Source organism: Homalodisca vitripennis, chromosome 5 (assembly GCF_021130785.1).
Source record: "Homalodisca vitripennis isolate AUS2020 chromosome 5, UT_GWSS_2.1, whole genome shotgun sequence".
In the NCBI taxonomy this organism is placed as follows: Eukaryota; Metazoa; Arthropoda; class Insecta; order Hemiptera; family Cicadellidae; genus Homalodisca; species Homalodisca vitripennis.
Genome location: NC_060211.1, coordinates 167,989,605 through 168,003,319, shown reverse-complemented (window position 1 = coordinate 168,003,319; position 13,715 = coordinate 167,989,605). Strand labels below are relative to the sequence as shown.

Below are 13,715 nucleotides of genomic sequence, written 5' to 3'. Positions count from 1 at the left end.
TTGGAGTTTATTGGCAACATACATCGTGACTCAAGATTTTTATATATATAAGATATATATATATATATATATATATATATATATATATATATATAAATTAATTATTTGAACAATTAAAGACTATTTAATGCCTGTTTTTTCTTACAAAAAATGTAAAATATTAGTTTTTAATTTTAAAATTGAAATAAACGAGTTGGGTTACGATAAAAGAATGTGGGAAACCCGGTTGATCCATTTAAAACCCGGAGGATATATTTTTAAAGGATTCATTTAGGCTCCTATAATCTAAAATGTACAAGTTTAATGTTGAAAAATAAATAAAAGTCTCGTCATGCGGTAAAATAGTACAGCGCACACTCTGAAATCAACAATATAACAAGTCTAAGAAATTAGGTATCCGATATATATATATGTTGTTTAGTAAACAACATTTAATCAATGAGGACATTATTTTCAAGTTTTCTTTTTTTGGATGTTTATAAAGAATTTATTAAAATGGTTTCCATCTGAATATTACTGAAACAGCGATCTAAAATGGATAAATTAAAATCACAAGTTTGAATTATATTGAGGTGGTAAACGAAACGACTAAGGAATGATTATTAGTAAATTAATGAACCTGCTTGGTAATTAGATTACCTGCTAGAGTGAGCACGAGCCAGAGCGGCGTACACAATCGTGAGATATCCATCACTGACTAACCGAACAGCGACTGCCCCGCCACTTATATACGGAGCTGTCTTCAGCTCGCTTCTACCAACTTGCTCTACGCCTCTGGAAAGGGGATTTACTTGGCAGTGGCCTAAACAGTGGCGTTCATTAGGTCAACCGAACAGCTTTAACGTGAATATCGTAGCGCACTAGTGCTTTTAAAGTAATTAAAGTAAGGAATTCTAGCAACAAAAACGTGCTTTGGTCAGGATCAAGGACATCTTAGGGAAAATTGGAAGGCACAGGCCAAGGTGGTGAGCAATATTCAGGTCACAGATGAAAGGTACTGTTACCAATAGAAAAATATGGTATAACGGGTTACCACCTTTTTATTTCCCTTTGAATACCCTTTCCAGGATTGAAATATCCTGAAACGCGAATTAAATAAACCGTAACCGTTGTAAATAAACAAAACAAACGATCTAAAACTTAAGTTGATTTAACAACTGCAAATGTTTGTTCCAGCAAGTGAATACACCTATTGAAGGACGTTTTAAAATTCCTAAAAATATATTTAGAAATTATAAATTTATATTTATCACACATGTAATGTTCCTTTCCAGCAGTAACACACTCGTTATGGGGCCTCTTTGGTACGTTTAGAGACACAAAAAATATACATACCGTGTTCATCTTTATATTATTCTAACCCAGTCGGTGTTTGTTCATTTAAATTTAAATTAAAAAAAATCTTTATTGCATTAGACAATTTGTTTTACAATTTTACTGTATAAGTCAGTAATGTAACTTTTATTAATACAACAATATACACTCCTCTGGAACTCAAGATCCATAAGACTATTTATTGAGTAAACTATATATGTATTATATTGTAAAATACGAGTATATTGAATCATTTCACAAAGCTAAACAATCTATTTAAACAAAGTTTTTTCAAAAACTTTAATGAGTGCAGGAAAGTTTGAAATTGGTCGATTGCTGGTTAGGTAAGGATCTTTCTGTTTCGAAGACTCTGCTTATAGACTTTTTGTATTTCTGATTCTCGGAATCTATCGTCTGGCCCCTTTTCGAGTTTTAGGGGGTTGATTGCTCAGAAAATTGTGTATTTATTGGTACTTTTCTTGATGTTTTTCCTTTGACTTCACCTGACTCCCGTCGCATATTTTATATATTCTTGTTTTCGACAATTACTTACTTTTTAATCATCACGTTGTATCAATTTCCTTTCATCGCTTTTTGCTTAGTTTCATTTTTATTAGTTTAGAGAATAATATTAGATTTTTATAGTTTATAGAATGATAATGTAATTATAGTAAAGTTGTCTGTGCAAGCATACTTTTTAGGGGCATCGTGTATTTAGGAGCTCTGGGAAGTGTTTTCTAAATTATCAGGTTGGTAACCTTCAGAGAGCAAGTATTGTGACATACTTCCTGTTTTGCGTATTCGGAGGGTTTCACTGTCCACTTACTCCAAATTAGAGGATCCAAAATCTTTTGAGTAAAAAATCTGTTCCAAGGCCAAATTACAAATTCACAGAAACAATGTCATCACTTAGAAAACTTGGCAGGCTTTCCCAAACAGCTCAGGTATTTCATGTGGACCTAGCGGTTTTTCCTTTTGTAGCATCCATTACATAACGTCCTCAGTGTCTGGCGCTCACGAGACGACATAATGACTTTCCAATGTCTGCATTTTAAGTGTAGGTTGGTTATACTGTTACATGGTTGGCTGCAACAAGATCCACATCATTATGTCTGGCTTGTGTAATTTTGTCCTCTTGGATTAGGGCAATTGAACTCTCCACGAAGGGATTGTTGAGTTCGGTTTCAGTGAGACGATTTTCTGAATCCAACCATTTGCGTTTTTTTCTGTAGATTCCTTTTGAGCACCTTTCAACAAAATGTTTAATTTTGCTTAGGAAGAATCAATCAAGCAGATTGAAAAGCTCTTGAGGGAATCCTAATTAAAATCATTAGCTGTAAATGAAAGATGACGAAGGGTTTTACAGAATTCCTAATATGTTTATTACAACTATGTAAAACCAGTAGACCAAGTTGACATATTCACCATCAAGGTAATATACCTAGTATTTGTCAGAAGTTCTTTAAACAGAACACAGAGTGAATTCTTTGTTTAAAGTTTGTTATTGATGACGGAAGGTTGAAAGGATAACATGATTTCGGACGTTTGTCATCGTCATAGGTTATAAAAGGTATAACACAACGTTTCGAAGATTGGAATCTATCCTCTTCGTCAGGTGAGGGAAGGTACACAAAACACACACACACACACACACACACACACACACACACACACACACACACACACACACACACACACACACACACACACACACACAAAAAGAATGAAGTAAACAAAGGAAAGAAAAGGGTTCAAACATAAACAAAAGCTGGTTGTAGTCCAATCCAGGCGTTGCCGCCACTGCACAGGATGCTAGTTCCGAGCATAAATCACAAGAGCGAGGACTAGTTAGGAGGATGTTTTTTTCCCAGTGATAATGAGCAATTATTTCTTTAAGTAAGGATTTAGACGCATATGCAATTATTTTGCTGGCTTTCTTGCTGTAAAAAGGCGTTTTCAGAGAGAAACCATTAGGCATTAAATTTTCATCTCTACATTTGTGTAAAACGGTCAGATGGTTGGAATGCTTATTTGATATGAGGAGCAAGTTTTCAAGTTCACTGATTTGTTTACTGGTTCCGGGTCCGTACCGAGAATTCCCCACCTGACGAAGAGGATAGATTCCAATCCTCGAAACGTTGTGTTAAACCTTTTATAAACTATAACAGAGTGAATGAAAAAATATGCTACAGTGCATAAGATATTCCATCTATGAATGCTTTTTGAAGGAGTGATGTCTTGGAAGATTCTTTACCGAATGTAAGATGAATATTTGCATTGTTGGCCCCTTCATCATTCCAACACCAACCCAATATTAATTAAGTGGACACTGTGAACTGTTGCTGTTCTTGTAACTCTATTAGTAATCTGAATCTCCACTCTAAAGGTTTTAAAGAACTGCCCTCGGTAAATTACCGGTCGTATTTACCACTCCAACTAGGTCTTGGTCTTGGAACACACGCAAATCTTGCTCGGACAAGAGATTCGTGGAGGGTCTCGTAATTATGTAAAGTGGTTACCCTGACTGCTGGCTTTTAAATTACTAAACATAACAACTCTATTTTCCTATTTTAGGTAGATGTATACAAAATTGGCCTGTTGCAATTATTATCATGTACTTGCTATTTTTGCACAATTTCAACCAACATGACATCAGAGCACAAAATCACTCCCAATTACAAACTTCCCACATACATGTAATAAACACATATTGCATTTTCTGTCTTATTTTTCCTGTTGATCTAATTAAGCATGAATTTTTAAACTTTTTGTTTGTGTATTATTGGCCTATTTTATATTATCATTTTCGGAATTAAATTCTATAAAAGCGTTTATTAAAAAGTTAGCGTGATTATTACATTTGATGAAATTAATGTACTTCAAATCTAAAAATAATATTTTTCAAAACCGAATTTTGCATATTTTGTCTAATATTTCAAATATGGGTGGTCTAACTGGTCGGGGGCGTATTTTATTCAATTTGTCAGCTCATTTTACATAAAATGCAATAAATTTAACAACTATAATTATTATGCCATAAAAACATCAGTTTCGTTTTATTTCCGTCCTTTCCTAGAAAATCAGGCGAAATCCTTCGCTAGCCGTAGTTCGCTAACAAAGCGTTTCCGGATATATGTTCCGGAAATATTAATTTTTTCTTTATTTTAATGAGAGGAAACCACCTGAGAAGTTTGTTGAGTTACTCGTGGGACACTCTGTATACGTATAGATGCGATAAGTAAATTTTTTATTCCGTAAACTGGTGGAAGAAGTATTACAAATTATTTATAAACAAAAAGAAAAAGTAAAATTTGCTTTGGAATCCGTATACAATTTCTTAAACATTTTGTTATAACCAATATTTTTGTATCTTAAACGGTATTCGACAAATCGATTACATGTACAATCGATAAGAATTATCCGATAGCAAAAACCGGCTAAGTTCATTTGCCAGTTTCGTTCACTATTCGTTCCAATATGATGGCGACCATTAAAATAAACATTCACATCTCCGTTTCTATGGCCCTACAGAAAAAATGAGTTTGTTCAAATGTAGTTAGTAACCTGCAGTTCTGAAATAAACCCTATATTAATATTTCAGCTGCCACAAAATCTACTTACTTCTTCTACTGAGTCGGAAGGGCTATTTATCCATCCTCTCTTTTTGATGAGAAGTTTTATTTTACTACAGACATCTTAAACTAGAAATTTTTAAACATATGTATTGTACGTTATGTATTGTTCCAAAATACTTGAAAGACATAGGTACTAACACCGTATGCTAATCGATTGTTGTAGAATCTGCTTTACAGATTCACGTTTAAGCACTGAGAATTGGCATGAACATAATCATTTTTTCAATGTCATCTAGATCTAATGGTTGTCTTCAAAGTCAAATATGTCTGTGTAGCTGTATGTAGTCTATTCTGATAAATGAAGTAAAACAAAAATTACTTTGTATAGTGTAAATAAACGTAGAAAACGTATTGCGTCAATTGAAGATTGAGTTGGTTCTTAAAATCTTCAATTCCATGGGTACATAATAGCCTCTGGTTTGCGGAGTCACGAACGGTCAGCTCAGAACGTTTCGGTAGACGGCTTGGTCGGAAAGGTCAATAATTTGCGGTTTGACACAAGCTGTGTTTAATTTCAAGTTTCCGGGACCAACAGGATGTATTATGTTTGTGTTGGTTTCTCCCGTGGGAAAATGTTATAATGCTAACTATTTAATTTTTATTTGACTGTACTACTTTTAAATTGAATATTCTAATAGGTCACTCGTTCCCTACCACGCGATACAAATAGGTTTAGATTACGTTATCATAATTATGTTACTAGTAGTACCAGAGTTAAAGTTTACCTTTACGAGCGCTCACTCACGTGATCTGAGCTTGAATTTTCGTACTATTTCGAGGAGTGTTTTTCTTTTTCCCGCCAAAAGTGCGTGACGTGAGCACCATCGACGTCACCCTGCACTTCTGGCGGGAAAAGATAAAAAACCCTCGAGTTAGTACCTAAATTCAAGCTCAAACCACGTGAACGCCCTTAAATTTTAACACGAACTTTTTATATTTATAATACGTGCGTATGTATGTACTTAGTTATATAGCCTAATAGTTAAAGTAGATAGGAACGGAGTGGCCTCCAGATAATACCAAAGTACCGTACTTTCAGGAAGATAAAGTACGGTATGGGAATCGTTTTAAAAGTATAGTACATTATAATTTATGTTTTAAAAATGTAAACCATTCAAAACATTACAAAAATTAATAAATATTGCAGTTTTTCTTGAAGTTGTCGGTTGTCGGATTAACTGATTTAAATGTGAAGTTATTTTTAAAATAACTTTAATACTATTATAATAGTAAATTGGAGTGTAAGGGTGCGTGTTTTGATGGCGCACGATTTCTTGAGCACAAAATCCAAATTTGAATTAGATCGGTTGATTGAGAAAAGCCCCAGCATTCACTACTTCAACCTCTCCTTCACATCTTCACCGTCTCTGTTATTTTTAATTGAAATCGGAGCTTCACCTTGGGATCGAAGGATAAAATCGCTGTGTCAGGTTTCTTTACGCTTCCTTCGATAACAAGGCTACCATCCCTCTCTATTTACAAAATAAAAATTTATGCAAATTGCAGCGAAAATCAAACTACATACGTGTTCTAGAGTGTTAAAATATAAAATTTTGAAAATTTCGCCATTAGGCTTCACGAGGATCCAGATTGTGAACCGCAGAATAGTAATTATTTATAAGAACCGCAATAAAAACAATATAATATAATTTTTATTCTAATACATTTAAATAAATAAAGATCACAACTGGGGAAAAAGTCCAGAATTATCAGTAGTTGTTAAAATGGTATGCATATTTTAATTTTCATTATTATTACAAATTATTAAACATTAAAATGTATTAGTATGAAAATAAAATTCCAAAAAAAGATAGTAAAGCTTTTGAGAATACGGCAATTTGAAATATAATAAGGAGTTACGGAATATTTGATGTATAGTTTTATATAAATCTTTATCCAACATTATATCCGGCTGGAGATTAAAACGGACTAGGGACGTAAAACTTAATTAACTAGTTTTGTCAAACCTCTCATAAATTGCATTTACTCTAATAGAAACCTTTCTCCAATCTACAGTATACCGCAATGTTATGTAAAAACTGTTTCAATTGCATTGAATTAATTATCCTGTAATTGTTTTATCGATGGTGTTGTTTTGTTTTTTATTTCATAGCCTTTTTACCGATGTACAATATACAGAAAGGATGGATAGTAACTGACAGTTTCTATTTTAATAAGGTGGCTACTGTGTAATTCTTATATCAATGGTGTTGTGTTGTGCCTTCTTTGATAGCCTTTGTCCCGATGTACAATGTACAGTAAGGATGGATAGTAACTGACAGTTTCTATTTAATAAGGTGGCTACTCTGTAATTCTTATATCAATGGTGTTGTGTTGTGCCTTCTTTGATAGCCTTTGTCCCGATGTACAATGTACAGTAAGGATGGATAGTAAGTGACAGTTTCTATTTAATAAGGTGGCTACTGTAATTCTTATATCAATGGTGTTGTGTTCTGCCTTCTTTGATAGCCTTTGTCCCGATGTACAATGTACAGTAAGGATGGATAGTAAGTTACAGTTTCTATTTAATAAGGTGGCCACTCTGTAATTCTTATATCAATGGTGTTGTGTTCTGCCTTCTTTGATAGCCTTTGTCCCGATGTGCAATGTACAGTAAGGATGGATAGTAACTGACAGTTTCTATTTTAATAAGGTGGCTACTCTGTAATTCTTATATCAATGGTGTTGTGTTGTGCCTTCTTTGATAGCCTTTGTCCCGATGTACAATGTACAGTAAGGATGGATAGTAACTGACAGTTTCTATTTAATAAGGTGGCTACTCTGTAATTCTTATATCAATGGTGTTGTGTTGTGCCTTCTTTGATAGCCTTTGTCCCGATGTACAATGTACAGTAAGGATGGATAGTAAGTGACAGTTTCTATTTAATAAGGTGGCCACTCTGTAATTCTTATATCAATGGTGTTGTGTTGTGCCTTCTTTGATAGCCTTGTCCCGATGTACAATGTACAGTAAGGATGGATAGTAACTGACAGTTTCTATTTTAATAAGGTGGCTACTCTGTAATTCTTATATCAATGGTGTTGTGTTGTGCCTTCTTTGATAGCCTTTGTCCCGATGTACAATGTACAGTAAGGATGGATAGTAAGTGACAGTTTCTATTTTAATAAGGTGGCTACTCTGTAATTCTTATATCAATGGTGTTGTATTGTGCATTCTTTGATAGCCTTTGTCCCGATGTACAATGTACAGTAAGGATGGATAGTAAGTGACAGTTTCTATTTTAATAAGGTGGCTACTCTGTAATTCTTATATCAATGGTGTTGTGTTGTGCCTTCTTTGATAGCCTTTGTCCCGATGTACAATGTACAGTAAGGATGGATAGTAACTGACAGTTTCTATTTTAATAAGGTGGATACTCTGTAATTCTTATATCGATGGTATTGTTTTGTGTCTTTATTAAGGCTCTTTTGCCGAGGATGGATAGTAACTGACAGTTTCAATTTTAATGAGGGTAGTTAATTTTTATATATCCATGGTTTTGTTTGTTGTCCTCACGCTGAATGAATAGTAGAAATAATTTCCAAATAACTTGCAACTAATACTAAACAGACTTCCTATTCATACCATGTAAACAGAAACCCGTCCACTGTACTATGACGTGTAACGAACTCTGAAGAAAGTGCATTGCGTGTGTGAGGAATGCGGTATTTTCTCATTTACTCCCCGAACTAAAAATGGTTGTTCTCTGAGCAAGTGCCTCCGTATTTTTTAACTGTTCTTGTTGTTATGCAATAAGTTGTTTAGAGTCGAGTAATAGTAAAAAATGAACAAATTATATTATCATGAATTTGTAATAAGGTACATAGTATATTGTAGTTGTACAATAATAAACTGGTACTATTGGCTTTGGTTGAGTTATTTTTAGTAAATTTCAACATCATATTCCTTTAAGACAATTTCCCTAAAAAATAGAAAATTTATTTTTGGTTACTTCAATAAATGTGTTTGATGTTGAAGGTAGTAAATTTGGACACCTTTGTAACCAGGCCCAAAGAAACATGGCCAATGTTATGAATATTAATTTATTTAATCGATACTCTTAAAATATTAAAATCCCAAAAAACATCTTTGGATATCTTTTCTTTTTACTTAATTTCTTTTTTTATAAATTATACTTTACGAGTTAAAAGGTTTTAAAATAAATAACGATCTAAGATAATGGTATCTTTACTATAAATTAATATTTGAAGATATGTTTTTAGGTATTAATTGAATAAATATGTCATTTACACTATTTACGTGTTATGTCCGTAGTGCATAATTTTACAGCTTAACACTAAGCTTCTTTTCTGTGGGCTTGATGTATTCTATTATCATTTTAAATATCGCGGAATGATAAAATATATATCTTTTCGTTTTTCCTGTCTCAATGGAAGAGGGCTGTAATTACAGAGTAAAAGAAATAATTAGACTTTTAATTGTAAAATATTTAAAGCATCTCGGTTTTTGAAGGGATTACAGCTATCCCAAAATTCCTAAGAATAAACACGTATATTATGAGACAATAGTACACTAAAAGCCTACCATCATCTGCATTCTTCTTTCACATAAGATGATTCAATTTATGCATTAAATTACATTTTGTCACGTTCAACATAACTATATTATTTGGGTGTAATTTATGTTATTTTAATACTTATGTTATTGTGAACGTTGCACATAGCGTAGAAAGTTGTGAACTTTATACGGAATATTAAATACGTTATATTAAATTCTTAATTAATTTAAGCCTATCACTTTATTTTCAATATTATAAACACTGTTTAAAAATTCTCCAAAATCTTGGTTCAATAATGCTTGTAATAAATATAATGGCATACAAAACACAACGTAGCTATGATGACGAAGGGATGATTAAAGTGAATGTTGAGTTTAGTTCCAGTTCACCTTCCTCTTAGTGCAGCGTCTGGAATCTGACGCTGTCACAGACTTGACTCCTAGAATCTGGAGAAACGTTCGTTTGTAGACACCCAAAAAAGTCGGCGGCGAAGAAGCTCGAAATAATCTCTTTACATAGTTTCCACATCAGAAACACCTAGACTACAGAATATTGTGTAATTTACTTGAAGAGGTGCTCTTAATGTTTCATCTTTACTAGAGATAACTAGATCACCTAGTTTGGTTCAAGTATTTTCTAGTTCAGAGAGTATAAGGAAAAATAGCATTAAAACAATAATAAGTGAATATAACAAATAGGTAGATTTTTGTTAAAGTTTGAATAAAATAAATGTTGCAGAAATAATCCTCCAATGATTAGTTAATTATTTAGATAACAAATTGCATTACATTTCTTTAGTTTAATTTTTAGCGGCTGGTAAGCCTTTAAATAGTAAATGAACACTAATGGTCAGGTCGGCAGTTAGGGATTTAGTTAAACTCCAGAGTTTATACTCGATCGTAATCGGTTTTAGATCAAGAACTGGGATAAGTCGGGGCGTTACAAAACTTTGGGATTTAACGAAAGTGTAGGGTTTACGAAGTTCTGGACTTTGGTTAGAGAAGTCAACACTGATTCGGCAGACGCGATTTCGAAACTCTCCGGTTTAAACTAAAGTCTGTTTTTTTATTCATTTTGAAAAATCTCTGTTTACGCTTAGTCTGATGGTCTAAGTGAGTGTTGCAAGATAGATAAAATTGTTTATTACGTATGTATAAAACTTTAATGGCTGAGCGTTAGCGAAGCAACCTTAGCGAAGCCTTTATAGACACGTAGTGAGGCGTACACCTCGAATTTGAAGATCGCTATGGATTTTTTGAATTATATCACCAGGGAATGTGAATGAACATGTTTGGAAGTCCTCTTAGAAAACAGCTTTATATGAGAATATTGCGTAAGAGAGATTGAGACCTTATAAAAATAAAGAAAATATTTGGTACAAATGAAATATTAATATTTAATCACCTATATATAAAAGGATTGCCTAAAAATTGATATACTATATAATTAAACTTATGTTTTAGCCCCTTAATTGCAATAAAAAGTATTTAAATAGGGTATTAAATACCTTCAGTCAGCAATCTAAAAACAATAGTGTGCGTTTTGATGTTACAACATCGTTGCCAAAGCAGTATTATAACCGTTAAAATATATCAGCACTGGGCGTCGTCAGAAATTAAAAACTACCAACGCGTGTACATGTGCAGAATATTGTTGAACAAAATAAAAAGAAGAGGAACAGGATCTAAGCTCAACATTAAAAATCGATAAACCCTTCTCGCCATAGCTCAGTTATGTGTAGAAGACTCGGTTGCTCCACCATGCTTTGGAATTGTCATCGTAGTACACTCAATTGTGCACCTGATGAGACAATGAGACTGCAACTTCACCTATTTGTAGGTGATTTTGATGTCAAAAGGATGTAAAGGTTCGTTTTGAGCTTCTTCGTCGCCGACTGTCTTTGGACCTTTTCAGACGAACCGGATTCCAGGACTATCTGACTGCGACAACGTCAGATACCGGACGGTGCAATAAAAGGAAGGTGAACTGGATCTAAACTCAACATTCAAACGATATTGTTGTTCATTGCTGACTAAAGGTATGTAAAAACCTATTTACATACTTTGCTATGTAAGCCACACCTGCATGCTATCCTAAGACGGAATATACTGGAATGCCTGCACGTGTACAGTGAGTATGCGAGGAGGCATTCCACGCGTTCGCAACTCCTTCTGAAGCCTGCACAGGTTAAAACTCTTGCATATTCCAGTTTTTAGCTTTTTCTAAAGATTGTCCAATCGGACGGATAATTTTATTTTTGGCTATGATAGGTTTTAGTAAAAAAATGTAAACGTATAACAAAGCTTTTATTATTCGTAAAGACAAATTTTCATAGTTGTTAGATTTTAAATCTACTCGTACATTTCTATTTCTATTTATACGTTTCTTGACAATCTCACTAAAAGTGGTGTAATAGGCTTTCTGTTGGGTTAATTTATACAGTGTTTAGTAAATTCTTTTCCTTAAGGAATTTTCGTAATATGCTTAATTATATTTTATTAAAATGTTATTTCCTTAGTTAATAATAAATAAACATAACATATGGGACTTGCTAAGTCCTCGTTTACTTCCAATTGACACCTTTAGGCAATTTTCTGGTTGCTCAAGATTCTTTAATTACTTTAAATTACGATGAATCCTCACTGACTGATCGTAAATACAATACTAAAAAAATCTCTATTTTTCTCGTTTCCAGGAAAGTTTTCTCAAAAAAAACTGCGAAAAAATCAGAACATTATTATAGTTACCTAAATAAAGCTGATTGTCAACCTTTAATACCTTACATTATGAGCTAGCTACCTGGAAACGTGCAAGAAGTCAAAAGTTTAGGTTTAATGTGAATTTTGAGTTTGCCCAAGTTCATCTTACCTTAGGGCAGCGCTTGGAATCTGAAGATGTCACAGACTTGAATCCTGGAACCTGGAATCATGATCGTCTACAGAGATTCATAAAAGAAGAAGCTAAAAATAAACTCGTTAAGTCGTTTCGCCATTAGAGACTTCTAGACTACAAAAATACTGTAATCTAGGAGAAGAGGCATTCCCATGCCTCATCAGGTGCACAATTGAACTGGAGCTAAACTCAACACCACTTTTGAACTCAACACCACTTTTGAACTCAACACCACTTTGAACTCAACACCACTTTGACACTCAACACCACATAGCTACATTAAGTTTAGGTTAGTGTAAAAAGCAAAATATTTTGGATCTTGTTTTTTAATATAAGAAGGACAAAATAAAGTGGTATTAACAAAAACATTTTAAAATTAAGGATCTCTAATGTGTTTATGCTAATTTTACCTTAGTGGTAAAACCATGCGTATAATTCTTGACCTACAATCGTATACTATTACATGTGTTTATTAGTGCATATATTACATACCATGCAAAGATAAAAGGCAATATAAAATCAGTTGAGCCTATGGCCCATGGAAAATTATGAGTAAACTCAATAATTATATACTAACAATTTGTTTTAAATATTATCGTATTTAAAGGTAAGAAACTCCAAATTTATAGTGAAGGTAGTTTAACCTATTAAATAACCAATTGTAAGTAAATTATGAATTGACATTTCATGAAGGAAGAGTATTAAATACAAGGCCAAGTCGGGGGTCAAAGGCATCTAGGAAATGCTTCCACATATTTTATGTCCAATGCCCGGATATGGAATCGCCAGGAGCTATTTCGAACAGGTTCCATACTGAATAACATGTTGATAACATTAAAGCGCTATGAATTCAGGTAGCTTGTTAATAATAGAGCTCACTAGTGCGAATTATATGCAGACAAATATTGCAATTTACCTCACAATTGTGAAAGCTGTGTATAATGAACTATACCAAGAACAAAATTGTAATTAAATACGTATTTTTAAAACTATACAATTAAAACAGTTAAAAATACTGAATTTGTAAAAGTCGATGCTTTGACAAGCTTGGGCTCAGCATCAAACATGAGAGGACCTGAACCATTCTGTGAATCCCCAGTCTTTAGGCATATCATGAAATGTATCAAACACTGACTAAAACACGAATAATTTTAACGGATTCGAAGACGAGAAAACTTATTCTTCATTAACCTTTCCAATAGGGCGCAGCTGACAATTTGTCTACAAGGAAATGTATATATTCTAGGATAGTGGCCTTATTCGTAAAGAAATAATTCCGAAGGAAATATGTTCCGTCCTGTGTTAGATAAGGAAGGGATTGTCATTTTTGGATTTTTTAATGAAGATGATGATT

At 33.3% G+C, this 13,715-nt stretch overlaps 1 protein-coding gene across 1 annotated transcript in view; it reads right to left on the bottom strand.

Moving 5' to 3' along the window:
- Window positions 1-790, bottom strand: part of LOC124363118 (protein yellow-like) — a 28,462-nt gene extending 27,672 nt beyond the window's left edge. Inside the window, exon 1 of the mRNA XM_046818250.1 lies at window positions 640-790. Within this exon, the coding sequence (XP_046674206.1) occupies window positions 640-691 (52 nt within the window). The 5' untranslated portion in view covers window positions 692-790. The remainder of the gene's footprint in view (window positions 1-639) is intronic.
- Between the last annotated feature and the right edge of the window lie 12,925 nt (window positions 791-13,715).